This window comes from Vidua chalybeata, chromosome 1, assembly GCF_026979565.1.
Source record: "Vidua chalybeata isolate OUT-0048 chromosome 1, bVidCha1 merged haplotype, whole genome shotgun sequence".
In the NCBI taxonomy this organism is placed as follows: Eukaryota; Metazoa; Chordata; class Aves; order Passeriformes; family Viduidae; genus Vidua; species Vidua chalybeata.
Genome location: NC_071530.1, coordinates 941,841 through 965,454, shown reverse-complemented (window position 1 = coordinate 965,454; position 23,614 = coordinate 941,841). Strand labels below are relative to the sequence as shown.

General features: G+C 52.0%; 1 protein-coding gene across 8 annotated transcripts in view; it reads left to right on the top strand.

Annotated features, from left to right (window-relative positions):
• MAP4 (microtubule associated protein 4) overlaps positions 1 to 23,614 on the top strand; it is a 148,839-nt gene that overhangs the window by 24,386 nt on the left and 100,839 nt on the right. For 7 of the 8 annotated variants that reach the window (XM_053936453.1, XM_053936469.1, XM_053936477.1 and 4 more), the window contains exons 2-3: positions 4,102 to 4,154; positions 22,184 to 22,434. In XM_053936453.1, the coding sequence (XP_053792428.1) occupies positions 22,194 to 22,434 (241 nt within the window). In that variant the 5' untranslated portion in view covers positions 4,102 to 4,154; positions 22,184 to 22,193. The remainder of the gene's footprint in view (positions 1 to 4,101; positions 4,155 to 22,183; positions 22,435 to 23,614) is intronic. The other variant, XM_053936445.1, reaches the window with a different exon arrangement.

The window sequence follows — 23,614 nt, the reverse complement described above, 5'->3', positions numbered from 1 at the left end:
AGATCTCCAAATCCCAGCTGTCCCCTCCTGGCAGGAGCTGTGCAGAGCCACAGGGTCCCCCCTGATCCCCCTTTTCTCCAGGCTGAACCCCTTTCCATCTCCCTTATCCATTTCTCCTAGGATTTACTGTCAGCTTTATCCAGATGCCTCATGCCAGTGTGGGAACAGGAGTTTGATGCTGAACAAAAATTCATGGAGTATCTGGCAGTGGTGCCCATGAAGGACAAAAGTCCATCATATATTTGTGAATAAACTCTTGGTTTAGGATCTTGGTGAGTTCAGGGACAAGGCAGGGAGACAATGCAGGGGGTTGTGGCCATAAAGGCAATTTTCCTTCTGAGGGAAGGTGTCCCTGCCCATGGCAGGGATTGAAATGAGATCTTTAAGGTCCCTTCCACCCCACACCATTCTGTGACTCCTTGTCAGGTTGTTGTAGTTATTGCTGGGAAGAGGCAGGGGTGGAAATCTGAGCTGCCCAATCTGGATTTCATGGCCACTGTGTATATTTAGCTCAGGGTTCACCAGCCTTTGCCTTTGGAGCCGGCATCCGACACCCTGGGACTGCTTTGCATGTGGAATGTTGGAGCTGGGGTGGGCAACGCCCCTCTTGGCTTCTCTATCAAGTGATCTTCATGCCCTGTGTGTGCTGGAGACAGGAGCTATTTAAAGGGAGCTGTTTATCCAGAGCTTTGGAAGCCAGGCCTGAAGGGTGAGAGAACAGGAAACTCCAAGGTTGAGGGGCTCTCTCCTGCAAGGCACAGCACCAGTCCTGAATTTGGGGGGGGAAAACAGAAAGTGCTGCTTGTTTAGGGAGTTCAAGGGAGCTGATAAGAGCTTCTGAGATGGGGAATGGCACATTCTTTCTTTGTTGTAACCTCAGTGGCACTGGAGTGCATTCCACCTGGCTGGCAGCAGTGATAATCCAGGGCATTGCTCTGCTCCCTGTCTCTGGCACCCTGAACAGGGACTGAGGCAATCACTGAGAAAGTCCTGGGTCTCTGGGACTGGAGAACTGGAGACTGTCCAGTGGTGATCCTTTTGTGAGGTGGATCTGGAGAGTTGCTCACGTCCTTTTTGGGTGGCTTACCAAGATGGGCTCAATGCTTTTCCCCAGGACCAGGCAGAGCTGGGACTTCATCCATCCTCCAAGGGGCTGTCACTGCAGACTGGCAGAGATGAGTAGGTGCCACTAAAAGTAGTAAGAACCTTCGAAATTACAAAGAGCTGAAGGGAGTTGTTAATACTTGCCCTGGAATGTGGGTATGATTTGGGAACTCCTTGGAATACCTGGTGTGTCACAGATGGGCTGTGTTTGCTGGGTTCCTGGCTGGTGACCTGGGGTAGGCAGTGTCTTAATGGGATGCAGTTTTTCTGGGAGGGGAATCTCTGAAGTTGGAGAAGCCCTTGGAATGTTCTGTGCTAAAAGATGGGGAGCAGAGGAGCTGAGGAACAAGAACTACTGGTGCAGGATGTAGAACTGGATCCTACAGGGACAGGGGGCACGAGCAGGGTGAGTGGCAGGCAGGACCCAGTGGGGAGTGGCATTAATGAGATCCCTGCTTTGCCTTGGTGCTGCTTTCCCGTGGCAGCTGTGGGGAAACAGTGCTGGGGAGGAAGGAAGGAAGGAAGTTGGGAGCTTGGGGTCACAAGGCATGGACAGCTGTCTCTACTCCTTAAAACAGTTCTCAATATTTCTCCAAACTGGAGAACAGTCCTGCTTAACCATGGGCCACAGGAGTTGGGATGTGCTGGATTTTCTCCTGCTGTTCAGCAAGGCTTGGAACAGCCAGAGTCTTCCTCAATTTATCCTGTGGGGGGATGGGGTAAAGTCTCTCAGATTATTTTAAGACCCAACACATAAGAAATCTATGCAGCCACACCTTCAGTTTCAGCAATTCTTTTTTAGATATTTCTAGATATTGAACAGTTCTGCTTGTCAGTGAGAACACCCCCTAACTTAAAGAGCATCAATTTTACAATGGGGGCAGTTAAGGCCCCCACAGTACAGGAATTCTGCCCTTCAGGGGTTGTTTAGAGAGCAACCAGAGGTGCAGTTTACCAAAGAAAAAGTTGGTTTGCCCAGACCAAGAGCCTGTGGTGGATTTAATCTCACAGTTACCAGGCTGACCCAGCACTGCCCCATTTGAACTGGGACAGTACTAAAAAAGGAGCTCCTGCTTCTCATTTTCTTCAATTCTGCCTGAAAAGAGAGGTCTCTGGGTTGTTCTTCTTAACAAATAAGGTAAAGTTTTGGTGGTTTCTGTGCAAAGAGATTGGAATCTCATGTGTGAGAGTGGATCACAGCAAGAACTGTGGGCTGGAGGCCAGGGGAGCAGCCAGTGGGGCTGTGGTGCCTTGGGAGGGGATGGATGGGGCTGTTCTCCAGTGGGAAGGAGCTGGAGAGAAGGTCCCTGATGTCCAGTTTGTCACAGGGTGGCTCACCTGCCAGCAAGGGTGTGCAGAAAGGAGGTGTGCTGTTGGTTTGTGGTGTGTGTTAGCAGTGTCCCTCTGGGGAAGGCTCTGAGCACCTGGTGCAGCTGAATCCTGCACCAGACTCCTCCTTTCCTTGATTAATGTGGGAACTCCCCTTGCCAGCCCTTCTGGAGGGAGCAGGACTCTTCTGGAAGGCTTTTCTCACTCCTGAGTGCTTTACTGAAGCTAAAATGACACTTTCCACTGGGCTGTCTCCTCACTTAGCTAAAAGCTCTGGCATTTCACTTCCCTGGAACATGAAATGTCCATCCTGGGGAGAGGAACACGATTGGTGTTTGTCTGACTGCTGAGCAGGTACTGAGAGGATATTTTCCTGGGAGATTGGCTTGATGACTTGCGGTGGTGGAGAACAAGTTGGACATTTATTTCTCCATGTGGATTGAAATACTTTAACTCTGGGGCTCAGTTTATGTTCTCTTCTGCAAGGGGGCTAGAAGGAGTAATTACTGGGGTAGAATTTTTTTGGTGATTGCTTCACAATTAAGAAACATTATCAACAAAATGTAAAATATTGGGTAGAAAAATTTGGAACACGACACCCAGGTGAGGAGATGGTTCCTGGTAAATCTGGTGGGAGCAGCTGCACTGGAATCATGGCAAAAGTAGAGAAAACAGCTGGAGCAGATGAAGGTGGGCTGGTGAGTGGGATGTGGCTGTCACAGGTGGCTGGGCAGGTGTGACAGGGACTGACAGGGGCCCTGTGAGCTCTTAAGCCATTCATTGAGCACCTGAAATGCTGCTTAGGGCAGGCATGTCCTGATCAGCCTGGGTTAATTCAGCTTTAATGCTGTGTTTGGAGAAACCTATTAAAGTGTGCAACGAGGGAAAAGTCACTCACAGTTTTCATGGAATGTCCTGAACAGCTGGGCAAGTGTTGATGGGAAATAGGAAGCACAGAAATAGCAATCACAGGGTGGTTGGAATGTGGGGGGACCTCTGGATGTCACCCAGGCCAGCCCCCTGCCAGGGCAGGGTCACCTGGGATGTGTCCAGCTGGGTTTGGGATGATTCCAGCCCCCCTGGGCAGCTGTGCCAGGGCTCTGCCCCTCCATGGAGAGAGGCTCTTCCTCCTGCTGAGCTGGAGCTGGTGTGCTTGGCTTTGTGGCCACTGCTCCTTGTCCTGGCACTGGGCAGAGTCTGGCAGCCTTCTCCTGGCACCCAGTTTGAGAGATTTGTGTGCATTGATGGGATCCCCTCTGAGCCTTCCCTCCTCCAGGCTGAGCAGGCCCAGCTGCTGCAGCCTGTGCTCAGCAGAGATGCTCCAGAGCCCTGAACAGCTCTCTGGCCTCTGCTGGACCCTCTCCAGTAGCTCCTTGGTCTGAGGAGCCCAGAACTGGACACAATTTTAAAATCCCAGCTGTGCCTGACCAGGGCTGAGTAGAGGGGCAGGATCCCCTCCCTCAATCCTGACCCCAGCAACACTGAGATCTTACTCCTGTTGAGGAGGGAACACCAAGAAAAGCTGCCTGGATCGCTGGAGGGGGGCTGCAGCAAAATCTCCCAGGTCTCAGTTAATTCTGAGTAACACCACTCCTGTCCCAGCACCCCCAGTTCCTGCCATCCCAGGGCCCTGTGGTCACACAGTTCCTTCTCCCTTGTGTCTTGCAGATAAGCAGTTTCTGAGGACTGAAGTACCTGCCCAGGGAACACCTGCTCGTGAGGTAGGAGCTGATGTTCTGATGACCCAACAGGAAATGTTTCATTCAGAAGCAGAGTTTGGTGCAGCTGTGTGTGCACAGCAGAGCAGCTGTGCTGGGAACTGCAGCCACCATCCTCAGATCTGGGATGAGAGTTCTGCCACTGGGGACTTTTGTGGAGCAGGCATGGCTGGGATGCACTCACCTTCCCATCCTGTTCTGATAAACCTTCTAGTTACTGCTAATTACTGCTCTTTTTGCATCCTGCCAGTTAAAATCCTTCCAGACAGGATCATAGAAAGGTTTGGGTTGGAAGGGACCTCAAAGCCCATCCAGTGCCACCCCTGCCATGGCAGGGACACCTCCCACTGTCCCAGGCTGCTCCAAGCCCTGTCCAGCCTGGCCATGGGCACTGCCAGGGATCCAGGGGCAGCCACAGCTGCTCTGGGAATTCCATCCCAACCCCTCCCAGCCAAGAATTCCCAATTCCCAATCTCCCACCCATCCCTGCCCTCTGGCAGTGGGAGCCATTCCCTGTGTCCTGTCCCTCCCTGCCTTGTCCCCAGTCCCTCTCCAGCTCTCCTGGAGCCCCTTCAGGCCCTGCAGGGGGCTCTGAGCTCTGCCTGGAGCTTCTCCTCTCCAGGGGAACATTCCCAGCTCTCCCAGCCTGGCTCCAGAGCAGAGGGGCTCCAGCCTTTCAGGTATTTATTGAAGTTCAGACATTTTTGGGGTTCTGTTTGGGATAACAGGGCTGGTGTGGAACTCCAGGCTTATCCTTTCTGGCCACTTGGACTTTCCTTCCTTGCCTTTTCTGCTCCAAAGGGCTCACATCTTGTTTAACTTGGTCATTCAAATCTTCTTTTTATCAGAGTAAGAGGACTACAAAAGATTAAAATGGGTAAACTAGGCTAAGAAAAACAAGTCTGATTTGATTTGTTAGGAATTGGGAGCAGCGGATCATCCAGGTTTTTTATCCTAGCTTCCTTTGGGGAAGGCACAGCAAAGCTCCAGTTCTGGAATCTGCCATCAGCTCTGCACTCAGGATGTTCCAGGTGCAGCTGCTCATATAAGGTGCTTTGGGGAAGGAATTGCAATTTATTCCTAATTTTTGTGTGGACTGAGAGACCGAGGTATCTTCTGCAGAGCAGCTTGGGATTGTTCTCAAATGCTGGTTATGTCTTGAAGTCCTGAGAGGAATATCTGCTGTCTTCTTCACTGTTTGAGCCACCCACCTGCCTTTTCCTGTGAAGAAGGCCTGAGCTGTCAGTGGCAGTGCTGGTGCAGTGACCTTGGCTGTCAGGAGTGAGAGGGGCCACACGGCCAGAGCTCCTCACACCTTGATTTGCCATCACCAGCTTTATCCCCTGTCATCTCCTGGGGCTGCCTGCAGGTCACAGGAGCTGCACAAGTCTCCTAAAACTTAGTTATGGGATAAAATTATTCCTCAGCCTTTTTTTTTTTCAGTGTCCTTAAATGACAGATGCAGAGATAACGCTGTAGGTGCAGAGTTCTTCATTTTCAGTGGGGCTGATGCTCCTGTTCATGGTGGGACTGGAAGAGGCTCCTGTGTCCCAGTTCCTGAGGTGGCTGGAAGGTGCTCCCAGTTCCTGAGGTGGCTGGAAGTGCTGCTCCCAGTGCTCCCAGTGCTGCAGGGGCAGTGCCCAGGCTCCCTGGGGCGTTCCCAGCTCCTGCTGTCGCTCCCGGGGCTGTGGCCGCCGGCCAAACCATCTTAAGTCGTTGTCTCAAAGCCACTTGAAGAGAAGCCAAGGAAGATGGCTTATCTCCCCTGGGTGGGCTGGAGGGGGGGCTCAGAGTGCCCCACGTGCTTGTCCCCGTGGCCTCAGTGGACCTGCAGGGCTCACAGGGTGTCAGGATGGGGAAGGTGACAGAGGAATGGGAGAGCTTGGTGTTTTCCTCCCTGCACCTACCAGTCTTGAGTGGGTTTTATTTTTCCTCTTTTCTACCTCTCTTGGCTTGGCCCAGCGTGGTGTGAAGGTCTGCCAGGCTCCTGGGATGTCTGGGCTCGATTTGGACTTCATGGGGTATCTCCAGTTGGAAGAGATCCTTAGGGATCATCGTGTCCAATTGCCTGCTCCTCCTAGGACCACCCAAAACAATGCCATGCCTGAGAGTGCTCTCCAGGCACCCCTGGAGCCCCAACAGGTCGTGTTGTACCTCCCACCTTGTCCAGGGAGGTGACTTTGCCATCAGGATCTTCCTCCTTGCCTTTCTCCGTGGTACAGACTGGGAGTTGTGGCAGAATTGCCCCCTGCAGTCCCAGGCACCCATGGCCCCACAGTCCTTGTTCCGAGGTTTCAGGAGGTGCAGGGCCAGCAGTTGTTTCCCACAGCCTGCCCTGAGCAGCTGAAGTGCTTCCTGGAGTGATTTATCCAGGAATGTTCCAGCCAGGCTCCTTGAGGGCGAGGATGAAGAGCAGCAGCTTCCTCCCCACACGCTGGGAGAGGAGGCCCTGCTGGGAGCTGGGCTGCTCCTGCTGGGATTCACCTGCCTGAGGAATATCTTGGCCTCTGTACCAGCCTGGGGCTGTTATCTCACACTGCCCCTCAGGAGTTCCTCCTGCTCACTCCTTGAGGAGCTCTTCCAGCCAGGTCCAGGGGAATGTCTGGTCATGATTGTGGCACCTGGATCTTCATTTGGTTCTTGTGTTGCTTCCACGTGTACACATGGGGAGAAAACGCTCCTGGAAACGTTACCTGCTGGATAAATTGATGTTTTGTTGTGCAATGGCTCTAACTGGGACAAAGCACTCACAAACCCACATCTTTAGGGTCAGTTTTATGGGGTGCCAGAGCAGCTGTGGCTACCCCTGGATCCCTGGCAGTGCCCAAGGCCAGGTTGGACAGGGATTGGAGCACCCTGGGACAGTGGGAGGTGTCCCTGCCATGGCAGGGGTGGCACTGGATGGGCTTTAAGGTCCCTTCCAACCCAAACCATTCAGGATTTGAGGTTTCTGAGTCACTTTACCACTTAAGGTTTTACTTTCCTAAAATGATGTGGGAAGCACCCTGAACTAAAATCAACATTTTTTTCCAATTCTATTTATTTAGAATTGAAATTCTAAATAAAAAGAGGCGCATATTTAGAATATGGAATATTTAGAATATGGAAGAGAGCTGCTGTGTCCAAGGGCACCTCGGTGTGGCACTGGATGCTGCAGCCACACCTGGGATAAGAAAGTGAATCATTCTCTAAGGAAACCACCACTCCATGCCTGATAATACTGCAGGGACACCTGGAATGTCTTTTATTGCTCTTTCTTTCATGAAATCTCAGCTTTTGTTTTCTAGCCAAAGCCTTGTTTTCCAGGCACCCTTGAATGCGTTTGCTATCAGGAGCACGGAAATGTAAATACAATGGTGGTTGGGCTGCAGCAGCTCCTCCCTTCCTCCCCCTGCCTTCCTGCATGCACTTGGGATGGGGGAGCTGTTCTTCTGCACTAATTCATTTCAGAAAGGACTGTTCTTGCCCCTGCTGCCACCTCATCAGATTTCAGAGACAGACAATTCTCTCCTTGAGACCAAGAACTAGCACAAGGCCTCGTGCTGCGGCTCCTCTTGGCATTTCCCCAAGCTCCTGCCTACCAGCACATCCCATTTTTAACTAGATAAGCCACACAGGCACTGTTCTACTTGAACTAAGACTGCATTCTTCTCCTTGCAACATTTGAGCTCATTTCCTAGAAGAAAAACTAAAAAAACTGGAGCCTTCACCAACCTGAGTCTCGCAGCCTTAAGTCTGCAGCTGTTTTTGAGAGCTGTTGCCCAAGTGTGGCTGTGCTGGATGTGGTTGGTCACCGGGAGCTAATGTTGGTTGATCTCTCAGGCAGCAGGAATTTTGTCATTACAACCAGGTCAGGACAACAGAAAGGCTCCAATAGAATTTGTTCTTTGGCCTCACTCGGCAGGAATTGGGCTCAGCTGTTGGATGGGAGCAGTCACTTGGCCTCACTCTGTGTCTGTCATCTGCTTTTTTTACCGGCTCTGTCATGAGCTTTGTGAGGCAGGAACAGCTCCCTGGGCACTTCTTCCTCCCCAGCTCCCAGGCCTTTCTTGCCTTCTTGCCACAGCAAATGCCTGTGGTGTGTCTGTGCCACGCTGGGGCTGCTCCCTGCTCCTCTGGCCCTGGGCCAGCTGTGGGGCTGGAGCAGCTAAAGAGAAATCCCTGGCATCCTCTCTAAGAATAAACACCACGTGAGAGCAGGAGTGTCCCCCTGCCCGGGGAGAATGAAGTGTCCTGCTGGGAGGCAATAACAGCAGCAGCTTGAGGGCTGGGCTGGCATCCCTGTGGCTGAAGGGACGAGCTGCAGGGCCCCAGCAGGGGCTGCCTGCACCTGCAGCTCTCCTCGCTTCCCCAGCCTGCTGCCTTTATCAGTCAGCAACCTCTGAGGCCCTTCTGGAGGAGGTGGGGATGTGCCTGCTGAACCTGTGGCCTAGCAGAGCTCCCTTTGGATGGAAAGCTGCTGGGTGTGCCACTGCAGATGTTTTCAGGCACTTCCCTGCAGCTGTGTCTTTGTCCCTCCCCTGGGCAGCACAGGGGCTGCAGGGCTGCTGCAGGAGTGTGCTGCTGCTGCTGCAGGAGTGTGCTGCTGCTGCTGCAGGAGTGTGCTGCTGCTGCTGCAGGAGTGTGCTGCTGCTGCTGCCTCGTGGCTCCTGGTCTGGCACTGACCAGGGACCTTCTCCCTCAGGCATTCCCTGGCTGAGGGAGAAGGTCCCTCTCTCTGCACTGATGCTGGAGCTGGACTTGTCCCTCAGAGCACCCTGAGTTCTCCCCTGGGGAGGTTTGGGGCGACTCACTGCCCCTTTCCCTGCCTTACACCCCGTTCTGAAGCTCAGTTATCCTGCTCCCTGTCCTTGGGAGCTGCACCATCACCACCAGGAGTGCCCCTCTCCCTTGGATCACAGCTTTTGCTTCCCAAGCTTCCAACAAATCCTTTCCTGAGCTGTTGTAGCCAAAGGTTCAGCTCTGCTTGCTCAGGGGCCCAGGTGTGATCAGGGCTTTTGAAGCTAAAGGCTCCTGCCTTGGTTTAAAAGGATTTCAGAGTTTTGCCTTTCTCACCTGTGTGTAGGCACAAATATCCCTACTTAGAAGTAATTCCTATTAATGTGGAATATGGTTAATCTCCATTACATCTACTGTGGAGTTGCCCCAACGTGAACAAAATCCATACATGGAATTGCCAAAGGTGGGGCAAAAAGCCCTTTCTGAGCATGTTCTAGTGGCACACCAGGGTGTAAAGGCTGGCTGGGATATCCCAAACAGGATACCCTGTCCTCAGCAGGGTAAGAACAGGGATATCACAGAGCTGGGATTAAGAGTCAGGAACAGGCTCCACAGCTTGGAGCCTTCCAGGTGTATTCTGCTCCCACCCAAAATGTGCTTAGGAATTTTAACTCTCCATGAATTTCTGAGCACCTGAGTGGCCTCCACAGAAAAGGGGGGAATTTGGTTCCTGGCCTGACAAAGCCTGTGGCTGGAGTGGAGAGGTGCTTGTGCTCCCTGGGCACGTCCCCATGGAGCATGGTGACAGAGCTGGGCACTAACAGAGCATTTGCTCTGCCCTGTCAAAGCCTCCACCCGGCTTTGTTGTGGTTTCCAAAGGGCAGCCCCTGACCTCTGCAGCAGCCCAGCGTGTCTGTTCCATTTCCAGGTTCCTCTGGGGGCTTTTGTGGCAGTTTGCAAAGCCACGCTCCTCAGAGGCAGCTGATGAGTCCCTCACTTGCTGTAGCCAAGGCCTTGCAGGATTTGCAAATAGCTGAGACTCATTTCTTGGTATAGAAATGCTTTGGTTCATTCTTCCAAAGCTTTTTTTTTTATTTATTTTTTGCCTTCCAGTAGTGTTTGAAAGCTTTAAAATATTGTTTTCTCTTGACAAATCCCCTTGAAAAAACATTGCCAGGTTTGCCATTCCACTCCTCTGGAACACCGAGCTGGAACACTGAGTTACCATGAATGAAAACAATTCTCCACTCAACTTTCCCATGTGGAAGCTTCCAGTCCTGTGTCCTGATGGGCAGGTTCTGGTGCTCTGTAATTAAGTTGTCAGGAGAAGGGCTCGTTTTAATTAGAAGTGAAGCAGCTACTCTGGTACAGTCACTGACACAACTGGAATTACTCCGTGCAGGGAAAGGAGTGGAGCCTGTGTGGAGTGGCTGGAAGCAGAAATGGAGCCCAACCTGTGCCTGATCCCCAGCTTAATTCAGAATTCTCCTCTCTGGCCTTGCTTTCCCTGCTACGCTCTCAGATGTGTAAATACACATATTTATATATTATTGTATCTACAGAAGGCAACACTGGGACTTGATGAAGGCACTGAGGGCCTGCACAGTGGTACTCAAACTGTAACTAGGCCAGACTAAACCTCAGAGTTTTTTTCTCTCAGCATGACTTGAACTCATTCTCATCTCTGGGTTTGTCCTGCCCGTGTTTGTGCCGTGCAGTTTCCATCCCATTGTAGAAATTAACACCCAGATTCTCACGTGAGAACAAAATCCACTCTTCTGGGAGACATGTACGTGAGACAAGTGTGGAATAGGAGGAATTCAGAGGGGCTGGCACGAGGGCTGAGGTGAACTTTTGTAGTGGAACTTCTTGGCTGTGGTGTCCAGTGGAAGTTTTGTAGTGGAACTTCACACCTGGCTGTGGTGTCCAGTGGAAGTTTTGTAGTGGAACTTCTTGGCTGTGGTGTCCAGTGGAAGTTTTGTAGTGGAATTTCACACCTGGCTGTGGTGTCCAGTGGAAGTTTTGTAGTGGAATTTCACACCTGGCTGTGGTGTCCAGTGGAAGTTTTGTAGTGGAATTTCACACCTGGCTGTGGTGTCCAGTGGAAGTTTTGTAGTGGAACTTCTTGGCTGTGGTGTCCAGTGGAAGTTTTGTAGTGGAACTTCTTGGCTGTGGTGTCCAGTGGAAGTTTTGTAGTGGAATTTCACACCTGGCTGTGGTGTCCAGTGGAAGTTTTGTAGTGGAATTTCACACCTGGCTGTGGTGTCCAGGCTGCGGCAGCGAGGAACGAGGAGGTGAAGGTGGGAACTGTTGGGTGATGCACTCCCTCAGGGGTGTGCCATCCTTGCCTCCCTCCCAGGAGAAGGATCTCTGTGGGCACAGCCAGGCTGCCCTTGTGTTGTGGCTCTGCTCTGGGGGAGGTGGGATCCAGCTCCTCCCTGGCCCGGTGCTATTAAAGGAAAGCAGCTGACGGGAGCAGCTGCTGGGGCTGGGGCTCAGCCCAGCATCCTCCAGAGAAAGTGCTTTGCAAACAGCCCTTTCCTCCCCTGCCCCCACTTCTCCTTCCCTGTGCCAGGAGAAACCAGGAGGCTCTTCCCCCATGATTGATGGAACTCTCCTTTTTTGGTGCTGCACACGAAATCCCCTCTGCTGCGAGGCCCTAAAACCCTCAGTGCCCTGGGGGCTGGCTTTCTACAGCTGCTCACTTGGGAGCTAAAACTTCCAGGTCTGGGCAGAAGGTGGGCAGACTCTTTTGTTTCCTTAGATAAATATTTGATTTTTGGAGTCCTTTTTAGGTCTCTTACTTCAGTGCTGGTAGGCCTGTGCAGAGCTCGACACTTGAAAGTCCCTCTCTCAGTTATTATCTATGAACTCATCTTCCATGTGGCTTTTTTGAAGGCCAGCCAAGAGCATTAATCCCCACCTTCTAGAGTCCCTAATCCCTGCTGGGGCTTAGAGGAAAGTTATTCTTGTCCTCCCAGTGAAGCTGCTCTGGCAGAGCATCTCTCTGTGTAACTTAAGGCAAGTTTATCAATGTGACTTTTTATCAGCTTGGAAAGGGTGCAGCTCAGGATGGAGCAATCCAACTTGGACAGTCTCACCCCATCCTGCTGGGTGCTTGATGGCACTGGGATTGCCCAAAGGGAGGGAATCTGCACGAGGGTGGTGTGCTCTTACCTCAGGCACATTTACCCAGAGTAAATCCCTCTTTGCAGGCACAGGACGTGCCACAGATCTTTTTTGGGAATGGGTGCAGCCAAAGGGGAGTCAGGGCTGCAGATGGGCTGCTGGGGTGACTCTTTGTGGTTGTATCACTCTTCCTGTGCTCAGCCTGACATTCCCAAAGCCTCCCAGCTCTGGTTTTCATCCGGTCGTGCTGCGCTGGCGTCCGGCCCTCTCCCTGTGTGAGGCTCCCCCTTCCCACCATCCCTCCTCCTCAAGGGCTGCTCTGGCTCCAGGAACACTCCAGAAATTCTCCAGGTGGGCTCCAGGGCTCCCAGGGCTTCGGACAGGAGGGCAGCTGGAACAATTTTGCCTTCAGTTCACTCTTGTCAGCGTGGTGGCTTTGGGCAGCTCTGATGGTCAGTGTGGTGACAGGGAAGGGTTTGGGAGGTGGCTCAGGGCCCTGTGGTGGGGCTGAGGAGCTGAGCTGCCTCTCTGGTGCTGCCTCTCCAGTGCTGCCTTCCACAGGGAAGTTGCAAAACCCCCCTCAGGCTTTTGGAGGAGTGCAGAGCAATTGCAGTGCAATTCCCAGGAATGTGGCAGGGCTGCTCTCTTGGGTGTCTGGAGTTTTCTGTCTGAGTTCTTGGGCAGAGTGTGGCTCTCCAAAGCCTGAGAGCCCCAGAGTTGCTGTGGAGTGCCCTGATAAGACAGGCTCGTGCTTCAGCCTCCTCACCCTGAGCAGAGGGGAGCTGAAGCAAGGCCAGAAGGGAACTGATGGAAAAGCTGCAGGTGAGAGTCTGAAAGGAGAGTTTGCAGAGTTCTCAGTGCAGCTGAACTGAGATCAGACAGAGCATCTGTGCCATGGAAATGCTGAGCTCCAGAGGCCTGGCTGGGAGGGTGGGAGGCCCTGGCACAGCTGCCCAGAGCAGCTGGGGCTGCCCCTGGATCCCTGGAAGTGTCCAGGGCCAGGTTGGACCCTGGGGCTGGGAGCAGCCTGGGACAGTGGGAGGTGTCCCTGCCGTGGCAGGGGTGGCACTGGAGGATCCTTAAGATCCCTCCAAGCCAAACCATCCTCTGATAGCATTCCATGACACCAGGTGCCTGCACACACGTGTGTGTGTGTGTGTGTGTGTGTGTGTGTGTGTGTTCAGACACGCTCAAACAGGGATTCTCCCCGGTTCTCTTGCATTTGGATATTCCTTCTGCCTTAATCTTTGACAGAGCTCTGGCTCCAGCTAATTACTTTTATTTTGCATAAGTGCAGAATGTAGACTTTATTTTTAAACTGCTTTTACTGAGTGGAAAATAATGTTAATCAGGGACATGTAATATTCATGTTACCTGCCACTGGAATTCCTCGAAGTCCTGAAGTACTGGTATTTATTTCTCTGTTCCCTTTCCTCTGCTAACAACAGCCCTGGCCACAGTGATCCCTTTGTGTGGAGACCTGGAACCTTCCACAGTACCTGGCAGTGATGGCATCAGTGCTCTCCAGGCAACTGTGCTGTGAGAGAGGGAAACTCTCATAATTGAGACAGAGACAATCCAAAGCAGCACACTCCATTTTCAGAAGGCTTCAAACTGGTTTTATTAAAGCATGCATGTTCCTACAAAACTTACAAAAGTGAATTTACACTTTACTCATTGATCAGGAAAGACAAAGTGCTTATTGGAATAGGCAGTTGCAGGTTTCCCTTATTTATCCTTCTTTCTTTCTTGGTTTCTGTGTCAACAACCTTGTTAGGAAATTCTTTCAGGGGTGAACATGGATCCTCTCTGGCTCACAGGAGTCGCTGCAAAACCTCTTCCACAGGAAACGTTCAGGGGAACGTGCTGGGGGGTGCAGGGGAGTTCTGCCTGTGCAGGGCACTCCTCACTGGAATCCTGCCTGTGTGGGGCTGTGCTGCAGCTCTTTGGAAGGGAATGCTTTGTGGGATGCACTGGCAGCAAGGTGGGAAGAGGCAGTGGCAGAAGCTTTGGCTGCTGGCAGGGTTTGGCCTGTGCCAGGATCACCAGTGAGGTGTGTGTGAGATCCATTCCTGTGTGGAATTACAGCCAAGGTGAAGGTTGGAGTGCCCCGGGTCCCTCAAGGACCACACTCTGTAAAACGTGTTCTGGCTGGGGCACAGGTTGTGTTTGAGCAGTGCAGAGCCTTGAGCTCCTCTGGAAGAGGCTCGTGGGGCATCCAGTGATCCATCCTCACTGGATAAGGCTGGATTCCTGGGCAGCACCCTCCTGGAGCAGCCCTGTCCTCCTGGGGTTCTTCCAGCTCTAAATGTGCACTGGCCTTTGGGGCTTTGCTGTTGCCATCGTTCCTACAACAGTCTTGCAGCTCCAGTGCAGTTTTTATGGGTGTTGGGAGCTTCTCCTTCGTGCAGTTCATGGATTGTGTGACGTTCCTGGGATGCACCCTGCAGTTTCACAGGATCTTTCACAGAATCACAGACTCCCAGCCTTCAACTGACACCCCCAAACCAACTAATCCACACTTTGACTCAAGTAGCTTTGAGTCATCCTGGTGGTTGTTGCCTCCCCTGGGTGCCCTTCTGGTCCTGCCCTTTTCCCTTCTTTTACTTTAAAGAAAAAAATGTTCCTTTTTTTTTGTTGAATCAACTACAGATAATTTTAGTAGGAATGAATGCCCACATTTAAAAAGAGCTGGTGGGAACTGCTTTAGTAAAGCTGGGAAATGCTGCTCTGGCAGCCTTCAGGCCACCTTCAGTAATGGCTTTTGAGTTGACAGTGAGTAGGAGCTCCACACGTGGAGAGAGGAGCTTGTTTTACAACTTGCCTTTGGCTAGAGTGGGATTTCTGCCTGGTTATCCTGGAGACTTCATCATTCCATGAAATTTAAGCTCTCCAAGCCACGAGTGGCTGCGAGGCAGGGAGAAAATAGAAGTTTCCTCAAATCTTTTTAACATTCCCAAGGAGTCAGGAATGCTGGAGTTGTCTGCTGCCAGGCTCTGCTAATCCATGTGGCAGCTGAATAATTGATGATGGGGAAGGCATGGCTTGGTGGCTTTATTAATGCTTTCTTAAGGGAAATGGAGCTGATGAGAATGTTTCTGATCATGGAGCAGAAATCATCATTAAGGACTGAGATGCAGCAACTTGGGTTTATTTGCAGTACCAATAACAGCAGAAACAATGCTTGAAACAGAGAAATGGCTCAAAATCCCTAAGGAATGAAAGCCTGCAGTTGATGGACAGCCTTGAGGAGCCTCAGATTTGCCCGTGGTGGAAGGCCCAGGTGGGAGCAGCAGTCAGAGGCTGAGGGAGAGGTTGTTCCTGACCTGAGAAGTGGAAGGAGGGAGGTGCCAGATAAGAGGAAGTGGCTGGAGCAGACAGTGAGAGGAGGAAGCAATGAGGGCCTCAGCTTTGGGATCGGGTTGAAACTTCATTAAACCCATCTGAAGTGAGAACTCAAAACTTCCTGTTTATTGTCTGGTGTGTGGCCATAAAGGGATTGTGGAAGTGACTGAGATCTGCACAAACCCTTCAGAGCTATTTCGTGGTTACAGTCCTGGAATCCCAGACTGGGTTGGGTTGGAAAGAACCTCAAGGATCATCCAGTGTCACCCCTGCCATGGCAGGGACACCTCCCACTGTCCCAGGCTGCTCCAAGCCCCATCCAGCCTGGCCTTGGGCACTGCCAGGGATCCAGGGGCAGCCCCAGCTGCTCTGGGAAATTCCATCCCAGTCCCTCCCAGCCAGGAATTCCTAATTCCCAATCTCCCATCCATCCCTGCCCTCTGGCAGTGGGAGCCATTCCCTGTGTCCTGTTCCTCCATGCCTTGTCCCAGTCCCTCTCCAGCTCTCCTGGAGCCCCTTCAGGCCTTGGAAGGGGGAATCTGAGATTCCCGAGTGGAAATACCTGTGTTGTCCTTGTGTTGTCCTTGTGTTCCCTTGTGGAGGCAATAGTAGGAATTGTTTTCCCTTTACTTGTGCATTTCTGTTTTTTCTGTAGCAGCTTGGAAGCTCTGGGACTGACTGAATTTATTCTGAGAAAATTCAAGTGAGCCAGGAGGCTCAGGGAGTTTGTGCTGAGAAGGGAAACAACTTTACAAGTGCTTTGACTGTTTAAGGAGTCCAAGCTTAAAATCATCAAATGCTCCAAATCTGCCCCCTCTAAACCCAAAGCTGCTCTCTTTGTCCCCAAATCTGCCTCCTCTGGTCCTGCCCCATCTCTTGTCCCTCACACAGGAGGGCAGCAGTCATTTAAGCCCTATAAATAATAGCTGGAAGATCTCTTGCTGTGTTTCTGGGTTGTCTGAAGGAGAACGTGGCTCTCCCTGAAATCCTCATTTGCTGGAAGTCCAAACGTGCACTGGAAATCAGAAATATTTAATGTGCTGCCTCCCTGTCTGCTCTCCCAGGAGCTCTGAGGAAGCTGCCAGTTCACTCTGGTCTCAACACCACCTCCAAGCTGAAGTTTGGGTTGATTTTGCTGTGGAAATATCTGGAATCTCCTAATTAATCCTGGTTTGATGATGCCATCGGGTGCTTGGGCTGGTCCAGCAGGTCTGGAACATCCCAAAGACCTGGAGACCTTCCCTCTGCCAGGGGGTGGTACCTGCACATCAGGGAGTCCTTGGGGAACTGATGCCTGATTATAATTCTGGAATCAGGTCACCCTTTCTGAGGCTGGTTTTTCCAGCAGTCGAGCAGAGTGTGATTTTAAGGTTTTATTAAAGATCTCTCGGCCTCCATCTCTTTGCCCCTAAGAAGCTTCTGGCGGTCTGTGGGATTTCCTGTGACTCCAGAAACAGCCAAAACGCAGAGCTCTTGATGTGTTTAACTTTAAAACAATAAATAAGTGAATCCCAGTGGTTTAGACTGTGCCAAAATAGAAAAAATTCACAGATTGGGTCACAGATTTTTGTGCCCAGCCAGGGAATGTGAGGAACGTCGGCGGCTCAGGCGGTCGCTGTGTCCTCTCCTCTGGGAGGATGGATGCAGAAATCTTTCCATGGATTCCAGGACTCTGGAAGGAGGATGACTTAGCAGATCTCTGCTCTCCTGTTTCCTCACGCCTCAGCAGCCACGGCTGAGTGCTCCCAGCAGCTCCAGCTAAGAAAAGCAACCTGACTTACCCAGGAGAAATGGGAATTATGACCGAGCTGTCCCTGTTTCTCCCAGCCAGGCATTTAATTTGGGATGGAGTTAGGAGCTAATTTTAAAGGAGCAAGTGGATCTGATGGAGTAATGGATGTGCTTCTCATAAATCTGGGCATCAGGGTCTCCTTGAAACCAGCAAAAGTGAGGAAGTGTTCCTTCCCTGTTCCTCCTGGATGGGAGCAGATTTCTCTTCCCTCTCTGGCAGGAAGGTGCTGGGTCCAGCCCATTTGGAGCAGGATGGAGCCATGGATGGAGCCTGGCAGGGCTCTGGGGCAGGCTGGAATGCTGTGTCACTGTCCCTGCAGGGCTATCAGTGATGCCTCAGGTTTTAGCTTTTATATTTTCACATTCTGAGCTGCTTTAGTGTGTGGGTCTGAGCTTCATCTCAGGGGATGGTGAGCTCTGTGCACAGAGCAGGGAGACAAAACAATTCCTGCTCCAGCTGGGCACCAAGGACAAATGATCCAAATCTCAGGCCCAGGAACACAAACACCGTGGGCTGGAGAGAGAAAAACAAGCAGGATGGGAGTGCCTGGGCTAGAGCTGGAATGGGACAATGAACTGCAAGGTGCAAATGGAGCAGAGCTGATCCCAGTGAGAGCCCCCGGGAGCGCTCGTGCATTTTGGGACCATTTTGGTTCCTCTTGGGTGCAGCCCTGGCTGGGCTCTGGTGCTGCCCAAGGTGGATCCATGGAGGAGATCACTTTATTTTATAAAGTTTATTCTTTAGCTCTGTCCAGCCTCTGCTCTAGGGCAGCCTGCACAAGGCATCATCAGGTACCTGGGTGTGCTCCTGTGGGAAAAGCAGCACTGCCTGTGCCAGGAATGCCAGGGAGGTCAGGCAGGTCCCACACTGAGTGTGATTGTGTTGGGTTACAGGTTACAGGTTTGGCTTTTTGGGCAGCATCCCCGTGCCTGCTCTCCTCTTCCTCTGTCTTCAGACAAGAGCACAGAATCTGGGTCAGACTGATCATAACTTGAAATTCCAAGCCTGTGTGTGCCTGGAGGCAGGAACACAACAGAGCAGTCAGGGAAGCTGCAAAATGGAAGCACAAAGTTGAGGAAATAAATTCTCCTCTTCCCTGGATGGGAGGCTGGAGGCTGTGGCTCATGCAGGCTTTGGTTTGCCTCCTTTTCCAGAGGGTGCTGAGTGGGGTGGTGGCTCTGGGAAGTTGTTCCAGGAGGTCACTTGAAGTAAAACCTGGGTGAGGAAGTTGCTGAAGAGAAGTTCTCACACCCTGAGAAGTTGTTGATGCCCCTGATGCCTGGCAGTGCCCAAGGCCAGGCTGGACAGGGCTGGCAGCACCCTGGGACAGTGGAAGGTGTCCCTGCCCATGGCAGGGGTGGCACTGGGTGGGATTTGAGGTCCTTCCCAACCCAAACCAGTCTGGGACACTTCCAGGGATGGGGCAGCTGGGACTAAAATCCAGTTAAGAGTTGGAGCTCTTTGGAACAAGACACCAGGCTGGAGGGTCTGTGATGTGGGTAAGGGGTTAAAATAACCCTGCTGAATCTTTGAGATTAGCTGAGGAGAGGTGGATTTTATTTATCCCAACAAACAGGTTACTCAGTGAGTACACAGAGATTCTGAGCGTGGGGAAGAGCAGATGGAGCAAACCCTGAGTGTAACAGATCAGCTGTGCCTGGAACAGGAGAGATCCTGTGTAAAAACCACGTGTGAGTTCAAGGAACATGATGGGTTTGCTTTGGGGAGATTTGAAGGTTGCCTGGAATGTGTGGCTGCAGGAAACCCCTTCTCCTTGGCCCTGGTGCAGCTGTCACTGTGGCACTGGCAGGGCTGTTCCTGCTCCTTCCCCACCTTTCCTTGGAGCAAACCCCTCCCTTTGCTGTGGCAGGGAGGGCTGGGCTGCCCTTGGAGGCTGTTGTGGATACAAACCTGGAGTCAGGTTGGTGTCACCCACGGCTGCTCCACTCCCTCTGCTGATTTCACAGCCACGAGCCCCCGGGCAGCTGAAGAATTACTCACAATCCCTGAGGCTGGAAAAGCCCTCCCAGCCCACTGAGTCCCAGCTGTGCCCAATGCCCACCTTGTCCCCAGCCCAGAGCTCTGAGTGCCACCTCCAGGTGTTCCTGGGACACCTCCAGGGATGGGCACTCCAAACCTCCCTGGGCAGGTCAGTGCCTGACCCCCCTTTGCAGGAAGGAATTTCAGTGCATTCTTAAACCTCTGCCTTCAGAAATCTCTGTCACTCCTCAGTTTTTCATCCCAAGGTTAATGCCAGAATTCCTCTTCCCTGTGCTCTGTTAATGTCTGACTTCCAGAGCTGTGGAGGCAGGGGATTGCTGAGGATTCTTTAATGTTTCCCAGGCAGCTCTGTTCTGTATGAATGGAAATGGGGTAGGAAGCATCTGTCTCTCTAAGCTGCTCAACACATGAATATGCTGCAGGATTTGCTCTCTACCCTTGGGCACAACCCCTGCAATATCCTCATTTTCCTCTTGCCTTAGTTAGCAGACAGGCCCTGGGAATCTGGGAATTGGTGGTGTTTGGCTGCTGTAACCCCAGAGAGGGAAAAGGAGGAATTCCCAGGGGTGTTGTGGCTGCCCTTGGAGCCCACCTGGGCTGAGGAGGGATCCCTGCAGTCTGTGCCAGGTGCTCCTGTGTGTCTGGGACACCAGTGCTGTATTTAAAATGCCTTTTCTTAGGTACACTGGGTTATTTTTATACATCGTTTCTACATTCCCCATTTAGCTAAATATAGGCAAGGAAATGTCCTGCTGATAAGGCTGCATACCTTATTATTATTTTCCCCCAGGAAGTAGATCACTCCAGTGTCCCAGTTCCTGTGCAGACCTGAATTAGCAGCACTGTCAGTGCCACAAGCCCCCCAAATGCCACGTGTTTTATGGCAGCTCTTCCACGGAGTGCAGCTGTGCCCCCAGGGAACAGGGACAGGACAAGGGGAAGCAGCTTCCAGCTGTGCCAGGGCAGGTTCAGGCTGGATATTGGGAAAATTCCTTCCCCAAAAAGGCTCTCCAGGCCCGGCACAGCTGCCCAGGGCCATGGTGGAGTCCCTGTTGGTGAAGGGATTTAAAATCCTTGTGGAGGTGGCACTTGGGGACATGGGTTAGTGGTGGCCTTGGCAGTGCTGGGGGAATGGCTGGACTGGATGGACTCAGGACTTTTCCAGCCTCAGTCACTCTGTGCTCATGATGCAGCTTGCTGGGAAATGTAAATATTGTTTCTCCTTCTGATGCTAAATGACATTTTCAGAAGAAGATGATTAAATGTTCATCGCTGCACACTGAGGCTCACTGGCCTAAAGCCATCAGTTCACTTGTGAGTTAAAACAAAGGAGGATGTGCCTGAAAAATTGGCTCTGTCTGAGCCCCATTTTTGTTCCTTGAAGAGACTGGTCAGTGCAGGGATGAAACTTCTGGAAATGCCTTCCCTGGCTGGTGCTCCCTACAGGGCAGTGCAGCCAGTTGTGTGCACATCTGGCTGAAGGTTTGTCTTAAAATAGTCAGGAACTCTGAAGGAAACCTTTTTGATAAGCCTCTTTCATTTACATATAAAATGTTTTTTTTTACTGACCATAACTCATTCAACTGTGACCCTGCACAGGGGGTGAAGAGCTCCAAACTTTTCACCTCTGGATTTCCAAGCTGTGATTCAGGGCCTTTATCTAATCCACCAAGAAGTGCAGTTGCTGCCTGAAGTGTGGTCTGCCTGCAAGCCTGACCTTTCATTGTTCAGAGAAGAAAAAAAGAAGAGCTTGAACTGAATTAATTTCCATAACAGACTTGCCTGGAAGGACAGAAACACCACTATCAGTGGGACACCATTGTTCCCAAGGAATGTGAGGCTGGAGCCTGTAGGTATGTGGTGGCCCTGCAGTGCTGACACAGAATTTCCTGGAGTTCAAGGAGTAGGAGCCTTTGTTTTTTGGGAACAAGAGGATCTGTGTTCTGCCACCCCATGGAAGGCAGCAGGCCGGGGCTGCTGCACAGTGGCCACTTGGGTCACCCCTCCTGACCCAGCACAACAAGTGTCCCTTGTGTTGCTGTGGCTGCAGCTCTGTGTCAGCAGCTCCTGCTTTTCCTAAGGAGAGGCTGGAGCCGGGCTGGGAGAGCTGGGAACGCTCACCTGGACAAGGGAAAATCCAGGGAGAGCTCAGAGCCCCTTCAGGATCTAAAGGGGCTCCAGGAGAGCTGGGGAGGGACTGGGGACAAAGCCTTTCTGTACGTTCCAGCAGCTTTGGTTGGCTCTTGCTGCCAAGGATGGCTTCAAAAGGCTGAAAAGTGAAAAAGTAAAGAATTGGTGATGGGGATGTGTTGTGCCAACCTGAAGGCTGGAGTTGAGTCCGTTCAGGTGCATTTTTTCAGCTTGGTGCCAGGAATTAAGTTGAACACAGAGATGCAAATCAGGGAGGAATAACTGGTGATTACCTCTCCTCTGTTTCCAGTTCATGGCTGTGGATATAATGCCTACGTGTGCACTTTGCTGTATTTTTTTCATGTGAACATTATTAAAACGTCACTTTCCCTCCCAAATCCCAGGGCTGGAGGGGGTTTGCTGGGATTAGCAAGGTTTGCTGAGGACATGGATGTGCTGCAGGACCCTCTGGGAGGGATCAGGAGCAGCACTGAAGTATACATCAGGGATTATGTAAAATCCTAATCTCCATAGGGGAGGCTGGGTGGAGTCAAGCCCAGCACTAAATTCTCTTGCATCACTTTGTGCAGCTGAGGGGTGTAATTAACTCCAGATCTGGGGCAGGGCAGGAGTCAATGTCACACCATGGCTGCCCTGGCCAGGTGCTGGGCGTTATTTTTGACATTTTCTATTTAAGGTTCTGATAAAAGACCCCATGACATGTCACATCCACGAGCTAAACCCGCTTTAGACGATCCCGGTTTATTTCTGTTCCGTTGCGGGGGTTTGGAAACATCTGGGAGTGACTGAGCACTGAGCAAACACGGGGTGTAGAGGCCCAGGGGACACTCAGCAGCACAGTGGGGGAAGCGCAGATCTCTGATGGCATTTCTCTGTCTCCCTGCCCGGGTTCCAGGTGCTCAGGCATGGCTGACCTGGACCACAACCTGAGCCTGGCCGATGCTCTGACGGAGCCGCCCCACGACGTGGAGGAGGAGGTGCAGAGGGACTTCATCGCCACGCTGGAGGCCGAGAAGTTCGATGACGTGGTTGGCGAGACCGTGGACAAGACGGACTACGTGCCCCTGCTGGATGATGAGGACGATGCCAAGCCTGGCAGCCAGGAGCCCAAAGGCAAAGGCCACGTGGACGGGATCCCCGTGGAGCGTAAGTGTCCCAAAAGCTGCCACTGGGACATCAGGGAACACCTGTGCTCGCTGTGACACTGCTGAGACAGGACTTGTGCTGCTGGCCTCAGTCTGACACACTTACCTCAAAAGCCAAGGCTGAGGTCAAGCCCTGCTTGTTGCTTTTTGCCCTTCAGCCTGTGAAACAACCTCTCCCTGCTGGGCCACAGGAGAGGCTGTGCTTTCCATTCATATTTGGGCTTGGGTGCTTTTGGGGCTCTCAGAGGAAGCACTGACCAAATTCTGTGGTGCCGTGCTCCACAAACAGTGTCCCCAAATAGCAGAGCAAGGTGCCACCAGTCTGGGGGATGGCAGATCCAAGCAAGAAAGGTGGATGGTGAGCTGTTGCTGGTGAGGCCAGCAGATGGGAATCATCATCTCCCAGATGTTTACCAGCTAAATCCCATGGTTCTGACCCAAGGCTTTATTGGATTTCGTTTGGCTGTGCTGGTTGTGTGCATGGTACCAAAACCTGCTGCTGCCTCTGCTGCTGCTGAACACTTTCCAGCCCAGCTGATATTTAGAATCATGGAATCATTAAGGTTGGAAAAGATCTTGGACATCATCAAACACAGCAGCTCCCCCAGCACTGCCAAGGCCACCCCTGACCATGTCCCCAAGTGCCACATCCACATGGATGTCACATCCCACCAGGGATAGGGACTCCACCACTGCCCTGGGCAGCCGTGCCAGGGCTGGAGAACCCTTTCCAGGAGGAATTTTCCCAAAATCCACCCTGAGCTCCCCTGGCCCAGCCTGAGGCCGTTCCCTCTCCTCCTGTCCCTGTTCCCTGGAGCACAGCCCGACCCCCCCGGCTGTCCCCTCCTGGCAGGAGCTGTGCAGAGCCACAGGGTCCCCCCTGAGCCTCCTTTTCTCCAGGCTGAGCCCCTTCCCAGCTCCCTCAGGAATTCTCCAGCCCCTTCACAGCTCCATTCCCTGCCCTGGACACACTCCAGCCCCTCTGGCTCTGTCCTGGACCTGGGGACCCCAGAACTGCCCCAGGAGTTTGAGGTGGAGCATCACCAATTTATTCATGTTAAGAGCTTTATCAAAAACTCTGCAGGAAAAGGAGATTTTTAAACAGATGTTTCCTTGTGTGAAAGGGAAAAGAGTGAGATTTGGGGGTCATGCAATGAGTTTATTTCCCAGTGAGCAATTTA